The sequence below is a fragment of the Sinohyriopsis cumingii genome, chromosome 14 (assembly GCF_028554795.1).
Source record: "Sinohyriopsis cumingii isolate HCF-2022 chromosome 14, ASM2855479v2, whole genome shotgun sequence".
In the NCBI taxonomy this organism is placed as follows: domain Eukaryota; kingdom Metazoa; phylum Mollusca; class Bivalvia; order Unionida; family Unionidae; genus Sinohyriopsis; species Sinohyriopsis cumingii.
In genome coordinates this window covers 100,744,686-100,758,604 of record NC_142974.1, presented here as the reverse complement: position 1 = coordinate 100,758,604, position 13,919 = coordinate 100,744,686, and the positions used below count along the sequence as shown (strand labels likewise).

At 36.5% G+C, this 13,919-nt stretch overlaps 1 protein-coding gene across 1 annotated transcript in view; it reads left to right on the top strand.

The window, feature by feature from the left end:
• LOC149784490 (uncharacterized) overlaps positions 1-13,919 on the top strand; it is a 200,423-nt gene that overhangs the window by 87,629 nt on the left and 98,875 nt on the right. The window contains exon 3 of the mRNA XM_089932578.1: positions 12,187-12,957. Within this exon, the coding sequence (XP_089788704.1) occupies positions 12,187-12,957 (771 nt within the window). The remainder of the gene's footprint in view (positions 1-12,186; positions 12,958-13,919) is intronic.

The following is a 13,919-nucleotide window of genomic DNA, read 5'->3' as shown; positions in this document are numbered from 1 at the left end:
ATTTTAAAATTAATAGCAGCAGAGAGGGTACCTACCAACGTTGGTCGTCAAAAAAATAAACAAGAAATAAATAAACACGTAGAGTACTTTATTTTTTCAGCTACTATTTCGAACTGAGGTTTTATTAGCACAATCGGTCATTGCAAAAATAAACATCTCAAGGAAAGTTCATTTGTAAAATCTGGACCTTTCTACGAGATGATTTATTTGTTTGTTTTATTTGTTTTGTCGGAATTCTATGGTCTGTTCACCCTCTCTGCTGCTTGACGAATTCATTAATACTCATGAAAACAGCGTGACATTCCGAGGACAATAGCAAGGTTTTATACTGACATTTAGTATAAAACACAGAGTACACATTTATAAAAGATGCAGATGGCGGTCTAAACAATGGTGGGTGGGTGGCATGCATTCAGGAAGGGAAGAAGGAATGTAGTTTTTAATAACATTTTGGTGTGCTGAGTTAGGTATTACAATATGATAACAAACACAAACACCATGATATTAGAAAACATAAAAAACAAACATGCTGAGAATATTTAAGGTAGGAAACATTATTAGGTCTTTACGTTTGTTCTTGCAGTCGAAATAAGTGAGTTTTGAGAGCACTCTTGAATGTGATCTCTGTGTCTTTGTGTCTAAGTTTAGTGGGCAATTCATTCAACGTTGCTGGGCCCTGGTATGAAAAGAACACTATCCATATGACTTTGTTTTCATAGTGGAATAATGATACAATTGTCAGAAGAGGAGAGTAAGTACCTATCTGGTGTGTATACATGGGTGAGGTCGGAGAGCTATGTTGGACAAGAGTTCGTCAGTGAAACGTAGCACAGAGAACAAATTGTGTGTTTGATTCTGGATCGAATGGATAGTCAGTGTAGCGTACAGAGCAGCAGTGTGTGTGTGTGCTCTGATCGTGGTACTCTAAGTATGATCCGAGCAGCAGTGTTTTGAGCTTTTTGAAGGTTTTGGAGTAGATATTGATATGAACCAGACATAATTGAGTTACATTAGTCCAGTCTAGAAACTACTAATGAACACACTGGCGTTTTAGTTGCAACAACTGATAGATAATTGCGAACTGAGTTTATGCGTCTCAACTCAAAATATGCAGCCTTACATATATTCATGGCATGTTTGTGCAGTGTGAGAGTACTGTCCAGAGTAACACATAGGTTTCTTACTGATTGTGTGAATTTAATGTTGGTGTTGCTGATATTTATTGTTTGAGGTAAAGGATGTGAATGAGAAAGTCTTTGTGTTGTAATCAGAATGGCCTCAGTTTTATCATCATTCATTTGCCGCTTGTTACATGTCATCCATGATTTCACATCAGAATTGCACGTCTCTACACCTTGGATGGTAGCATCAACTTCAGTTGGTTGGCTAGATTTGTATATTTGGGTGTCATCAGTGTACAATTGGTGAGACACTGGATGATGATCTATGACACTTGAGAGCGGCTAAGTGTACAGAATGAATAGAAAAGGTCCAAGAACATACCCCTGTGGAACACCATAACATATATCAACTGGGCTGGAGTGTATTCTATTTGCAGACATAATTTGTGTCCTGTTGACCAAGTAGTACTTGAACCACAGTAAGGCTGTGTCATGAAAGCCAAATACATGTTGGAGACGGTGAAGTAATATATCATGGTATATTGTGTCAAATGCTGCAGACATATCAAGGAGGGTGAGGACTGTAATCTTTACGCTATCCAAAGCAGAGAGAATGTCATTAACAACTTTTAGAAGAGTAGTTTCAGTACTGTGGCAAGGGCGATATGCAGATTGTACATTGCTAAGAAGACTTTGAATTCAGATGAGATACAAGCTGGGATAGAACAACCTTTTCTAACATTTTTTATATCAATGGGAGATTAGAAACTGGGCAGTAGTTCTTTAAATCATTATGGTCTAGTGTTGGTTTCTTCAGCAGAGGCTTTACAATGGCAGGTTTGAAAAATGATGGAAATTCTCCTGATGAGAGAGAGGTATTATTAACATCAGTTAGTGAAGGCAATACTGGATCTAAGCACTCAAGCAGCAGTGATGTTGGAACAATCATGATGTAAGATCTATGTAATGATTATGATAATGGTGCTGGTGACACCTTTCATTATTATTATTATTATTATTATTATCATTTAGTATTGTACACTGTAACGTTCAACTGAGATACATGATGCGTTAGAAGAGTGTTATCTTTTAAAAACTTGGTACTCTCCATATAATGATATGTTTTATTTTTGCGATTTATTTTAAGGAATCTTGTTTTCTTTTTGCTGTCGAATGTTTCTAACTTGAACTTGTACAGTTTTAAGATTTTGAAATTGTAATGTTAATTTAGCCGGATACAAATATGTCTACTAATCTGCATCAACACGTAATTTATTCCTTCATCATAGCACATTATTTTAATAATCTTGTTATCAGGGTTGACGCTGCATATTTCAATGCAAGCAATCTTACTATCAGTGTTAACAATGCATATTTCAATATTAGCAATTACTGTTATCGGTGTTGATGCTGCTTATTTTAATGTTAGCAGTATTGTTACTCGGTTGACGTTGCTTATTTCAATGCAGTATCGCTATGAGTGTTGATGCTGCTTATTTCATTGTATCCAGTCTTGCTTTCAGGGGTAGCATCCATTATTTCGATGTTAACAATCTTGCTATCAGAGTTGAGGCTGCTTATTTTTATATTAACAATCTTGCAATCAGGTTTGACGCTGCTTATCTCAATCGAATCTCGCTATCAGGGTTGACGCTGCTTATTTTAGTGTTAACAATCTTGCTATCATGGTTGGCCTCCATTGTTTCAATGTTAATGATCCTGCTAGCAGGTTTGACACTGCTTATTTCAATCAAATCTCGCTATCAGGGTCAACGCTGCTTATTTCAATGTTAACAATCTTGCTCTCAGGGTTGACCTCCATTGTTTCAATGTTAACAATCTTGCTATCAGGTTATCTCAATGCTAAACATGTTGCTAACATGGATGACTATGATTATTTCAATACTAGCAATCTTGTTAGCAGGTTTGAAGATGCTTATTTCGTTGTTAACAATCTTGTTATCAGGGTTGACGCTGCTTATTTTGATGCAATCCCGTTATCAGAGATGACACTGCTTATTTCAATGCAATCTCGTTATCAGGATTGACACTGCTTATTTCAATTTTAAAGATCTTGTTATCAGGCTTGACACTGCTTATTTCATTGCAATCTTGCTATAATGGTTGCTGCTGCTTTTTTAATGTTAGCAATATTGCTATTATGGTTGATGGTGCTTATGTCAATGTTAGCAATATTTTGTCATGGCTGATACTGCTTATTACAATATTAATCATCCTGCTATCAGGTTTGATGCTTTTTCAATATGAACAATCGTGCTATCATAGTTGTTGCTTCTTTCGATATCAGGGTTTACATTGTTATTTTCAATATTACCAATCTTACTATCAGGGTTAACACTGCTTATTTCAATGTTAGCAATCTTGTTACTATCAGGGTTAACGCTGCTTATTTCAATGGCAGCAATCTTCCTATCAGGGTTGACGTTATTTACTTCAATGTTAACAATCTTGCCATTTGGGTTGATCCAGCATATTTCAGTATTACCAATCTTAATATCAGGGTTGACTCTGCTTATTTCAATCTTAGCAATATTGTTATAAGGATTGAAGCTGCTTATTTCAATGTTGGCAATCTCGTAATCAGGGTTGACGCTGCTTATTTTAATACTAGCAATCATATTATCAGGGTTGAATCCATTGAGTGCTTAGTTCAGTGGCAGCAATCTTGATACTAGGTTGACGCTGCTTATTTTAACGTTAGCAATCTTGCAATCAGGACTGAGCTTGCTTATTTCAATGTTAACAATCTTGCAGTCATGGTTGATGCTGTTCATTTCATTATTAGCAATCTTGCTATCAGTGCAGCTCCCTCAAATACGGGAGGGAGGTCTTGCATGTGTTTCTTAAACAATCCCATCCAATCTTGTAACACATCTAGCCTTGACCAAACTCTTATTCCATCCAGTCTTTAAACAAAGCTAGCCTTGAACAACCTCGTATCACATTCAAGCTTGTAACACAGCTAGCCTTGACCAAACTCTTATCCCATTCAAACTCTTGTAACACGGATAGCCTTTTCCGAACTCTTATCCCATACAACCCCTTGTAACAAGGCTAGCCTTCACCAAACCCTTATCCCATCCAAACACTTGTAACACAGCTAGCCTTTACCAAACTCTTATCCCATCCAATCATGTAACACAGCTAGCCTTGCCCAAATTTTTATCACATCGTATCTTCTTGTAACACAGCTAGCCATGACCAAACTATTACCCGTCATATCTCACTTTTGTAGCACAGACAGCATTCACCAAACTCTTATCCCATCCCATCTTTTGTAACACAGACAGCATTCACCAAACTCGTATTCCAGATAGCCTTGTCCAAACTCTTATCCTATTAAAACTCTTGTAACACAACTAGGCTTTACCAGGCTCTTATCCCATCCTATCTCTTGTAACACAGTTAGCCTTGACCAAACTCTTATTCCATATAGCCTTGAAAAAACTCTTATCATATTCAAACTCTTGTAACACAGCTAGCCTTTACCAAGCTCTTATCCCATCCTATCTCTTGTAACACAGTTAGCCTTGACCAAACTCTTATCCCATCCAATCTTGTTACACAGCTAGCCTTGACCAAACTCGTATCCCATCCAAACTCTTGGAACACTGCCAGCCTTGACCAAACTCTTATCCCTAGCAAACTTGTGTAACACATCTAGCCTTGACCAAAACCTTATCCCATCATATCGCTGGTTACACAGCTAGCCTTTACCAACTCTTATATCATCCTATCTCTTGTAACATAGCTAGCCTTGACCAAACTCTTATCCCATCCAATCTTGTAACACAGCTTGCCTTTACCAAACTCTTATCCCATCCTATCTTCTTGCAAGACAGCTAGCCTTGACCAAACACCTATCCATTCCTATCGCTTGTAACACAGCTAGCATTGACGAAACTCTAATCCCATTCAAACACTTGTAACACAGCTAGCCTTGACCAAACTCTTATCCCATTAAAACTTTTGTAACACAGCTAGCCTTTACCAAACTCTTATCCCGTCCATATTGTAACATAGCTAGTCTTGACCAAACTCTTATCCCATCCTATATTCTTGTAAGACATCTAGCCGTGACCAAACTCTTATCCCATCTTATCTCATGTAACACAGCTTGCCTTTATCAAACTCTTATCACATTTAGTCTTGTAACACAGCTAGCCTTGACCAAACTCTTATCCCATCCAATCTTGTAACACAGATAGCCCTGAACAAACTCTTATCCATCCTATTTCTTGTAAAACAGCTAGAACAATGACGAAACTCTTATCCCATTCAAACTCTTGTCACACAGCTAGCCTTGACCAAACACTTATCTCATTCAGACTCTTGTAACACAGCTAGCCTTTACAAAACTCTTATCCCATCCATATTGTAACATAGCTAGTCTTGACCAAACTCGTATCCCATCCTATCCCTTGTAACACAGCTAGCCTTTATCAAACTCTTATCACATTCAATCTTGTAACACAGTTAGCCTTAACCAAATTCTTATCTCATTCAAACTATTGTAACACATCTAGCCTTTACCAAATGTTTATCCCATCCAATCTTGTAACACAGCTAGCCTTTACCAACTCTTTTCTCATCATATCTCTTCTAACACAGCTAGCCTTGACCAAACTCTTAGCCTTGACCAAACTCATATCCCATCCTATATCATGTACATAGCTCGCTTTGACCAAACTCTTATCCCATACAACACCTTGTAACAAGGCTAGCCTTCACCAAACCCTTATCCCATCCAAACACTTGTAACACAGCTAGCCTTTACCAAACTCTTATCCCATCCAATCATGTAACACAGCTAGCCTTGCCCAAATTTTTATCACATCGTATCTTCTTGTAACACAGCTAGCCATGACCAAACTATTACCCGTCATATCTCACTTTTGTAGCACAGACAGCATTCACCAAACTCTTATCCCATCCTATCTTTTGTAACACAGACAGCATTCACCAAACTCATATTCCAGATAGCCTTGTCCAAACTCTTATCCTATTAAAACTCTTGTAACACAACTAGCCATTACCAGGCTCTTATCCCATCCTGTCTCTTGTAACAGTTAGCCTTGACCAAACTCTTATTCCATATAGCCTTGAAAAAACTCTTATCATATTCAAACTCTTGTAACACAGCTAGCCTTTACCAAGCTCTTACCCTATCCTATCTCTTGTAACACAGTTAGCCTTGACCAAACTCTTATCCCATCCAATCTTGTTACACAGCTAGCCTTGACCAAACTCGTATCCCATTCAAACTCTTGGAACACGGCCAGCCTTGACCAAACTCTTATCCCTAGCAAACTCTTGTAACACATCTAGCCTTGACCAAAACCTTATCCCATCATATCGCTGGTAACACAGCTAGCCTTTACCTATCTCTTGTAACATAGCTAGTCTTGACCAAACTCTTATCCCATCCTATATTTTTGTAAGACATCTAGCCGTGACCAAACTCTTATCCCATCTTATCTCATGTGACACAGCTTGCCTTTATCAAACTCTTACCACATTCAATCTTGTAACACAGCTAGCCTTGACCAAACTCTTATCCCATCCAATCTTGTAACACAGATAGCCCTGAACAAACTCTTATCCATCCTATTTCTTGTAAAACAGCTAACATTGACGGAACTCTTATCCCATTCAAACTCTTGTAACACAGCTAGACTTAACCAAACACTTATCCCATTCAAACTCTTGTAACACAGCTAGTCTTTACAAAACTCTTATCCCATCCATATTGTAACATAGCTAGTCTTGACCAAACTCGTATCCCATCCTATCGCTTGTAACACAGCTAGCCTTTATCAAACTCTTATCACATTCAATCTTGTAACACAGCTAGCCTTGACCAAATTCTTATCTCATTCAAACTATTGTAACACATCTAGCCTTTACCAAATGTTTATCCCATCCAATCTTGTAACACAGCTAGCCTTGACCAAACTCTTATCCCATCCAAACTCTTGTAACAGCTTAGCCTTGACCAAACTCTTATCCCATCCAAACTTGTAACTCAGCTAGCCTTGACCAAACTCTTATCCCATCCAAACTCTTGTAACAGCTTAGCCTTGACCAAACTCTTATCCCATCCAATCTTGTAACACAGCTAGCCTTGACCAAACTCTTATCCCATCCAAACTCTTGTAACAGCTTAGCCTTGACCAAACTCTTATCCCATCCAAACTTGTAACACAGCTAGCCTTTACCAAACTTTTATCCAATTCAAACTCTTGTGATACAGCTAGCCTTGACCAAATTCTTATCCTATCCAATCTTGCAAGCAAATACACGATATCACTGGCCAGATTTGAATATATCACAATATAGTTTGTAGTAATTATTTTAATGTGCATGATAGTTCACGCTATTTTCTACATAATGCAAAATGAAGATTATTTTTGTTGTCCAGGAAGTAGAGTCTTTATGTAAAAATGAGTGGTCAATATCTGAATTATCGCTATGGTCACGTGACACGGTATGGATTTATGGATTTGTTTCTGTGTTGTTTTTGAAAATATGTAATTCAGAAATGCCCATGATATTGAAGGGAATTCAACAGGTTTTGAAAAATGTTAAATTCTCTAGAAAATCGCGTCTTTTCTTTAACAAAGGAGTGATCCAGGATTCGATCCTATTTTGAGAAGATAATTTTTTAGACACTGTATCATTGCATTACAATTTACCTATGGATTGAACCTCACATAAAAAGGCAAGAAAGAAACAAAAGAAAACCCATACAGCAAAACCTGTCTTGAGAGACCTCTGCTACGAGAGACCACCTGTTTTGAGAGACCAGGATGTCCATGCATGGATTTATTGATTATATAGTGTTATTACCTGTAATGAGAGACCACCTGTCTTGAAAGACCAATATTTTTTGGCAGAAGAGGTGGTCTTTCAGGACAGGTTCTACTGTATTATTTATTATTCAAAACATCTGAAACGAACAATCAATTTTCTACGTAGAAAATTGATTGTTCATTTCAAATTTTTTGAATAATAAAAAATACGGGTTTTCTTTCGTTTCTTTCTTTCTTTTTTATGTCAGGTTCAATCCATAGGTAAATTGTAATGCAATGATTCAGTGTCTAAAAAGTTCTCGTCAAAATAGGATCGAATCCTGGATCACTCCTTTGTTAAAGAAAAGACGCGATTTTTTTGTACATATTCCTAATTTCCACTCAATGCTTAATATTTGGCTATATTGGCGGCCAGTACTAATGGTGGAGGAAGAACCCAGGAAAACACCGGAAAGAAACACCGACCCATGAGAAGCTACTGGCAAGCTTTCTCACATACCCACATTGGCTGAATCGGAGACTCGAACAATCGCAGACAGAGGTGAAATGGCAGTGATCTGGACCATTTTGTCGTGCCGTTTGTTACGATTATGTTGATGAATAACTTGATAATGATGAAAATGGCGATGATGCCATTTATTAAAAGGATCCTTAACCATTTTCTCGATACCTACACGTACATCTAAAATTCATATTATTTGTTCTTGTTAAAATGTACAATTCAACCTATGAATAAACAGTCACTGTAAGTTACACCTGCCGACCCAATTGCATTGGCCTTTGATTGTACTGAGAATAACAGTCACAGTAAAGCAGTAATATACCACTAGATAAAATCACACCTTTGATAAATACAGCACACTCAGTTTAGAACTTTAGATCGCGTTTGGTGAATACCGTGGCGTCTTATTCGTAAGTGGAAGATTTTTCAAAATACGTTAGTTGAGTAAGCCACAAAATCTTTTCTTGTGGCGATGGAACAATTGTCTTTAGATGTTATAAGGTTGAACACTCACACGTGACTTTATGCCTCTGACGTCACAATGAAGCAAAAACATAGAATGGTCCCCTGTTGTAAATTTACATTATGTTACGAACGCAACAAAATCGTGACCTTTCCTAATTCAAAACAGTCACGGATACTGTAATTAATGTAAACAAAATGGCCGATGTGCACAGCGCTATCGGATTTTCTATGTATTGATCTAAATCAAATAGTTTTTTTATTGGACAAATAATAAGAGAGACTTTAAATGTAATATTGCACATTTTAATGTTTTAATTGTTTTACTAAGGGAATGTGTTTAACTATAAAGGCATGCAGCTCTGGAACTTGATACAAAAAAATGGCGTTCGTGATGGAAATCAAATGGTTATGTGATAATTATCTAATGACAATAGTTTGTTAACACATTGGAAGTGCCACGTTTATACTGTTATGTATTATAGTACACAAAATCTTTTACGTAATAACTTTCTTTTGTTTCGTGCTACCACCCACCCCCAAATCTACAAGCAATGAACATATGCAATGACTTTAATGAAGAGACCAATATAATTTTTCAAAAATCCCTTGGAGTCACAAGATCTATGAATATAGAATGATTGCTTTACATTTTGTTGCTGTTGTGTACAGTAGATAATATTTTAAAGTTGCCTTTACACAGTTCATTTAAAAAATGATACTTAAGTGTAAAAGTCCATATTGTCTTTGCTATATTTAGCTCTGCAAACAGACTGATAATAATTTGCAGGAATTATTATGATATGAATTTCAAGATGAAGGTTTAATCATTTTATTTCTTAAATCATTTGCAAAATTTTGACTGACAAATAAATGGAAACTTTAAGTAATCACAAATTAGGAAAAGTAGCTCCAAGAATTTGACTTGTTTATATTAACTGGAAGCAGACAATGAACTACCCTAATGAGATACAGCTCGTACTAAATGATAGACAAACATGGCACATGAAATGTAGACCCTAGTGATGGTGTAGTTACATTACCTGTGTAGGGAGAAGCATACTACAGTGTAAATGTGCTATATTTAAACATAGTTGTATTCTCTGTGAAGATGTTGGGGGTTGGGTTTGGGTGGCATCATACAGTGGAACAGTGATCTATTCAAACAGTCACATTTATATTCCCTGTGAAGGGGAGGGGGAGAGAGGCAACCTACAGTGTGACATTGATCTATTCAAACAGTCACATTTATATTACCTGTGGAATGGGGTGGGGGTGCATACTGCACTGTAACATGACTTTATTCAACCAGTCACAGAGTTACATTCCCTGTGAAGGGGAAAGCATATTACAGTGGAACAGCACTCTGTTCAAACAGTCACAGAGGCATGATAAGTCAATCCATGTTTCATTTTAAGAAACACAGACCATAGTGATGGTACAGTCGTATTCCCTGTGGAGTAATAGACCATAGTGATGGTACAGTCATATTCCCTGTGGAGTAATAGACCATAGTGATGGTACAGTCGTATTCCCTGTGGAGTAATAGACCATAGTGATGGTACAGTCGTATTCCCTGGGAAGGTGGAGTACATTACAGTAAATCAGCACTCTATACAAACCTTGGAAAATCACGTGGGAATTAAAAGTCAGTTCATTGTCAATTTAATATAAACATGGTTCTGGTCAAAATATTCAAGTTATGTTCTGAAAAATGTAACACATTGCTATAATGGCCTGAATTTTAGTCTGATCCTCTATACGTTCTAAATATGTCTACTAAATTTCGATTGTCTACTTCAAGTAAGTTTAGCTTAATCTTCATTACTAGCTTTATGTCAATCAATTCCAGATCCCAAATGTTGACAAATGTGTAAACAATGGAAAATTACCAAATGGGCATGAAAGTCTAATCATTGTTATTTCAATATAATAATAATATACCTATCAAATTCCATTTGTCAGTCTGAAGTGAGTTTTCTAATGATGCTTAGTATAGTAGAGTGCAACGCTAGGAGCATACTATGCAGTGAACCAGTCTATATTCTCTTTTATGCGTGAGTTCAGAAACGGCACTCATAATCTTTTGTTTTCAGGACTCTAGTCGGGCATTAATCATCAAAAATTTGTATAGCTTTCAGTAACATAATAATTATGTTATCGTAGCTTTAAAACAATGCTTTGTCTCGCTAGAAAAAAAAGTTAAAATTGAACGAGTTTTATGATAAATAACAATAGTATGCAATGTTCTGTATAGTGGTCAGATTTACCCCAGGTTCTTTATCATAATAGGGTAATTCTAACCAAGAATTGTCCATTTGTGGTGGTCGGAATAACACGTATCAGAGTTCGGGTCGGAATAAGTCACAACATGGTCGGATTTACCCCATAAGTATATAGTCATAATAAAGTCACTTTTCAATAAGAAAATCTTTTTTATATGCTTTATGAATAATGAAACTTGTTGCAAGAAGCCCGAATGACTGCTTCCCGTATCGTGTATAGGTACACATTAGCCGGCTTTAATAATGAAGTTGTCGATCTCATGTCAACAACCTCAGTGGTCGAAATATGACAAGATTACCCTTTATGGTTATATAGTGATGATCTCAAATTTTTTTTAAATTGTGATACAGGGGTAGGGATTGAATACCTTGTAAGTGCCAGTTATATAGGTAAATTTGTCTTTGCATGTCGAGACAGTCTGTGGTATGGTTGTTAGTTGGTGATCTCAATAATTTCTATGATGTGACCCAGGGGATAGGTTTTCTGAGGGTGGGGATAGATATCGGGCTATCATCTCATGTGGTTTGTATTAATATTTGGTCCACATATCACATATGGCAATTCTCGTGAGTTACTTGAAATTTATGTAAAATCACTGCTACCCCATTAGCCCAACTTTATTCTGTACATAGTCAATTTAGTTTTCTTATTTTTTAAACGTATTAGATATAACAGTAATAGTTGCAAAACAGTACATGTACAAAGTAGCATGTATGCTATACATGAAAATATTATTATTTTAATACTATTTTAAATTATTCTTATTAGTGGTAGTTAAAAAACATTATGAAATAGCAACTGTACTAGTAGTAATAATAATACAAATAATTACGACCACGGTGTTGGTGGCTAAATTTCGACAGTGGACTATTGGGTAGGTCAGAAAGTGATATATAGATGTTTTGCATTGTTTACTAAAAGTATATATGTCTGTATTTTGTAATTTGCTTATCCAGATTAAGTCATTTTTTTATACCCACAGCCGGCCGTATACCCGTCTACAATGGCGTTGTTCTGATCGAAGACAAGTTGCTGGTCATAGACCGTGATGGGTGTAATCTCCAGCTTTACCGTCGTCTTGATGGCAAACTTCTGTCTACATCACGCAGACTGGAGTCCACTCCCAGGGGTGTCTGTCTTTTTAGCAAGACGGAAGTCGCTGTGTGTCTGGTAGACAGGAAGATTGTAATCCTGTCATTTCAATTTATAGATGACATAAAACGGGTCAAGACATTAGATGTAAGGACAGGATTTACTGCATGTCATTCAGTGGCAAAATTGAATTCAGACAAACTCGTTGTCAGCGGTTTGAAAGACGACATGTTGTGTTGGGGCATTGTATCGATTACAGATGGACGTCTGGAATCAACTCACAACATCTGTAAAGGGAGTCATAGTCACTTGGCCACAAAAGACAACATAGTCTACATCTCGTGTTGGACTGATAACTCCACTACTTACGGTGTGTATGCATATGATATTTTTAATCTACACACACACAAGTTTCTGTATCTACACGAGGAATTAAAAAAACCATGGTCAATAATGACTGACAGGGATTATGTGTACGTGTGTGACAGGGACTCTAACAGAATTCATCAGCTGACAGACAGCGGTCAGCTAGTGACTGTACACGCAGTGTCATCAAGTCTCCATGGAATATTCTATGATGACCAGCATGGAGCTTTATACACCACAAGGATGGACAGTAAAGTAATTACCGTATACAAACTGGAATATTCACATAAATCAGGTAATTCAATTTTATTTTACAGTCACTTTTATATCGCACGACATTGAAAACTACATACTTCTTTTATTTACATTTCCTAATTCATCTTTATGCCTCAAAACTTTATTGTAAGACAAGCATGTATAATAGATGTAAAAAAATATAGAAGTGGAATCAATAATCTTTTTTATTATGTGCTATTGTTTCAATATTCATTATTTGACCTAAGTCGGTAAATGTAAGGTTCGACGTGCATGGGCATATTTATCGATTTATAGTTAAAATAAAATATATTTGTTGTTTTAAAATTTAATACAAATTGTATTATAGCCATTTGTATTTAGTACTGATTGATAAGTCATCTGCACGTTGGTTGTCACTGCATAATTTTCATATAAAAATATTAAATCTGTATGGACTATCACAATGGCGGCTGGATACAAAACTCGCATCACCATTTCAGGGAATACACATTTTCCCCCGAGAAGGTGGCGGTTTTGTTTATAAATCTTTGCACATGACAAATTGTCATTGAACGCAACATGCACGCGACCAGATCTCATTCATAGGTTAGCAGCGTCTAAATTCCCGCAGTTTTTGTTGATATTGCAGGGCGGATTTAGCAACGAACAAAACACTAATTGGATCAGCCGTAATTAGTTTAACAGTTAAGGTTTTTTTACACCATTTTGGATATTATAAGATATGTTATTCGATGTGCGTCATATTTTACTACGACCTGTCCACGTTGTCCTTGTATGGCAACCTGAAAAGACAAGACTGGAAATTGGGCTAATACTTAGATTGATATGTATGTCGGACGATTATAAAATTAATATTGTAAAGTAATATTGTATAAAACGGCCGACATTTTTATTAAAATTAAGAAGTTAAATTTTGAAACAATAGCAGTTATTGATATTGTTTGTCACACATTTACATGTATACATGGGAATCATTTAAATTTGCAACATCAATTTGAA